General features: G+C 33.7%; 1 protein-coding gene across 1 annotated transcript in view; it reads right to left on the bottom strand.

The window, feature by feature from the left end:
* Positions 1-3357, bottom strand: part of LOC102840577 (chromosome unknown open reading frame, human C1orf87) — a 157106-nt gene that overhangs the window by 125686 nt on the left and 28063 nt on the right. Inside the window, exon 2 of the mRNA XM_006862505.1 lies at positions 2060-2267. Within this exon, the coding sequence (XP_006862567.1) occupies positions 2060-2267 (208 nt within the window). The remainder of the gene's footprint in view (positions 1-2059; positions 2268-3357) is intronic.

Genomic DNA, 3357 nt, shown 5'->3' with positions numbered 1-3357 from the left:
GTTGTTTGATGATGCATAAAGGGGATTGTAACCATGGCAGTGAAACGATATATGATAGGATGAATGTAAAGCTAATAATGTTCTCCCATGTAAACTGTCACATAATTCACACACAAAAAATTAAAAATGAAGTGTATAGAACTAGATGGTGGATATGTGGCAAAACAATAGCTTCACAGTTTGACATTTTTATAGCAATATGTTTTGCCTTACCCTCAAATGAAGTGATTCTCATTTCATGTGTCCATACATGAAGTGAAGAAAATAAACCACTGTGTTAACAGCAGTTTTGTTTAGTGGTGTTTTATTGTGTTCCTAGATTTTCTAAAATTTCTATAGGGTTATATATTATTTTGAACCAATACAATGGCATTTAACAACAACAGATAGCTTATTTAATAATTTGAATGATCAATAAGATATATAAAAAGAAGAAAAGAAAAAGAAAACCTGGGTAAGCATCTCGTTCCCATTCTTTTGAGCCAATTTAAATGCAATAATTTGTATAATGATAATAGATACAATAATAACACCTACCTTACAGGACTTAGGATCAGTACTGGACTGCGAAACCACAAGGTCAGCAGTTGCAACCCACCAGCTGCTCCTTGGGAACTCTATATGGGGTTGCTATGAATCGGAACTGACTGATGTGGAATAACAACAGATAATGATGATACTTATCTGAAAACAATTAGTCAACAATAATTTTTCTTTATAATATTATTACCAAGGTTATCTTTGAGGAGCATTGTGAAGAAAGTTATATTAATGTTAGGGTCAACTTTAAGAAAAAATATCTGAGTCTTTCAAAGTTCATAATAAATTATTTCACTTCTGCTGTATAATTATCTCCTATTACAGCCAGGCTGTAAAATCAACAATTCATTATGGGAAACAAAAACCACAACTAGGGGTTAAGAGGTCCAAGTCCCTGCATTGTTGTTGTTGTTGTTAAGTGCCGTCGAGTCAGTTCCGACCCATAGCGACCCTGTACAGGGTTTCCTAAGTCCCTGCATAGGTGGTTTTAATAATATATTGGGAATATATCTGGACTTTGCAGAGTATAGTCTGAATCCATGACTGCCTTTCTAATACCTCCAAATTTTTGATCCTTTACATAGTTCTTATGGGCAAGAGAACACAAATCTATAGGTTTTCATTTTCTCATATAAGTAAACACTAACAAGTATCTGAGAGATTTAGTAATGGCTGTTCTGATGTTATGTTGTATGATAAGAACTGGACTGCTAACTGAAAGGTCAGTGGTTTAAATTTACTCCTCAGAAATCCTATACAGGATCACTACGAGTCAGAACTGACTCAATGGCACTTAACAAAAACAACATTAAAATCATAAACTAAAAATAGTTATGTTGGTGTTTACTACAGGATGTAATTCAGTATTCTGCTAAAATATCTGACCATAACTTAAGGCTTTGCAACATTGCAAAACTCCAAGTATCTATTGAATTGAAGTTTCAGTAATTTTTTAGAAATGATATTTTGCTATTAGTGAATCATTAGTTTTTGTCTTGATTTGGATATAGTTTTCAATTGTTGCTCTTTTTGCTTTTTAATTAAAATTATTAAGCATTTAGATTCCTCATTATAAAATAGTTTATCGTGGATTGGTTGATTATTAACAGAATGAATGACATATATGAGTATTTCTATCAATAGAGTTTAGGGGCAAAATTCTAGTATCTACACATGGTTGCATTAGATTTTGAAGATGAATGACCTCTTTCTGTAATGTTAAAGCAGGCAAACTCCCTATACTCATTTGCATGTACAGTGACACCTCATTGCATAACTGAGTTCTTTTTCTATAGTGAAGTAGCCACAAGTAGAATGAATTGATCAACTGACTTGGTAGTCAATAAAGATATGCTACAAAAGTGATGTCAAAACTCATTTTCAGATTGAAAACCAAGTCACTATAATTTGTTTCCTGTAGAATATATCTATTACCATTTGTAAAATTTTGTGTTTGTGTGAGTCTATATTTCCATCCTAGCAAATTACCAAGAAAACACCAGCATTTCTTGTCACTCACTTTGCTTTTCAGAATTCTGCTATTTTGTGTTCCTGTTAAGATGGGTTTTGGTTGGTTCTTGCTGTCTTCCACATCATCTGGGTTACTTTTGGTTTGCTGAGCAGGGGGGTTAACAGGAGCTGGGGGCTCTCTGCTCATCTGTTTTGCATTGCCAGTCACTGATTTCTGGAGCGCTGTGTGAGTTTTGTTCATATTTTCTTTCTCCTTGCTGTAAAAAAAAGAGTTTTGTACTTTGTTACTTACAGGGAAGAAGACTATGTTTAAACTGGACTGGCCTAAGGAAAGGAAGGTAGTGTGAGCAGCAGTAACTTAGCATTGTGGAATGTAAAAGCAAACATTGATTATTTGCTTGTGGATCATTTACCATGGTGAGACCATGTTACTATCTACTCAGGCTTTATCTTTTCCCTTCCTTCTTCTCCATACTCAGAAAGGCAATCTATTCATCCACTCCAACACCCTTGTTGAAAGCAATGGGCAGTGTCAAAATAAACTCTAACTCTGATCACATTGCTTAACAACAAGTCTGACAAATATTTTCACATATATTATATTTTCTTTTTCAATTAGATAAGGGAGAAAGTTGAGACAAGCTACCAACTCCAGTTCAACTGTCTCTTCTCAATTACATCATCTTCAGATTTTTACCTGTCAACAGTCCTCCATTTGGTTTAACACCAAATAGGAAACGAGAAAAAAATCCTCCATAGAATCATTTAGAGAAATGCAAATAGTAACGAAAATTTAAATCTCTGTTCATGCTTGCTTAACGACTAAAGATTTACAAATCAAAGCAATCACATGGCAACATTTATACATGAGCAAGCTTCTTAAAAACAAAAACCAAAAAATTAAGCACTGAGAGTCACCTCAATAGATAAGAGGGAACTTCAATAAGTTTGTGGAAGAATGGAATGAAAGTGTAATAGAATTTCTCCATGAACCTTTTGAAACCCTCTCATATAATTCTTAGTGTATACGATCTGACAAGACATATTAGGGAGTTAAAAAGTTACTCAAATGATTTCATTGTTTAAATGACTTCCTAAAAATCAAATTCTAAATATATGATAAAAGTTAAATTGGTTGGATTCATCGTTTGATGTTTATGTTACAAAGCCATTTTGAGGATGGCATAGAACCAGGAAGTGTTTCAACCTTTTGTTCATAAGATCACTGTTCATTGTATCTGACTCAACAGCACTTAACAGCAACAACATATTATTTGTGCATAAGCCTCTGTTCCAATAGTTGTTGATGTGAATCTGGCCATACCACCGGCAATGATTTATATATAT

Source organism: Chrysochloris asiatica, unplaced genomic scaffold, assembly GCF_000296735.1.
Source record: "Chrysochloris asiatica unplaced genomic scaffold, ChrAsi1.0 scaffold00048, whole genome shotgun sequence".
In the NCBI taxonomy this organism is placed as follows: domain Eukaryota; kingdom Metazoa; phylum Chordata; class Mammalia; order Afrosoricida; family Chrysochloridae; genus Chrysochloris; species Chrysochloris asiatica.
This window is presented reverse-complemented; position numbering and strand designations above follow the sequence as displayed.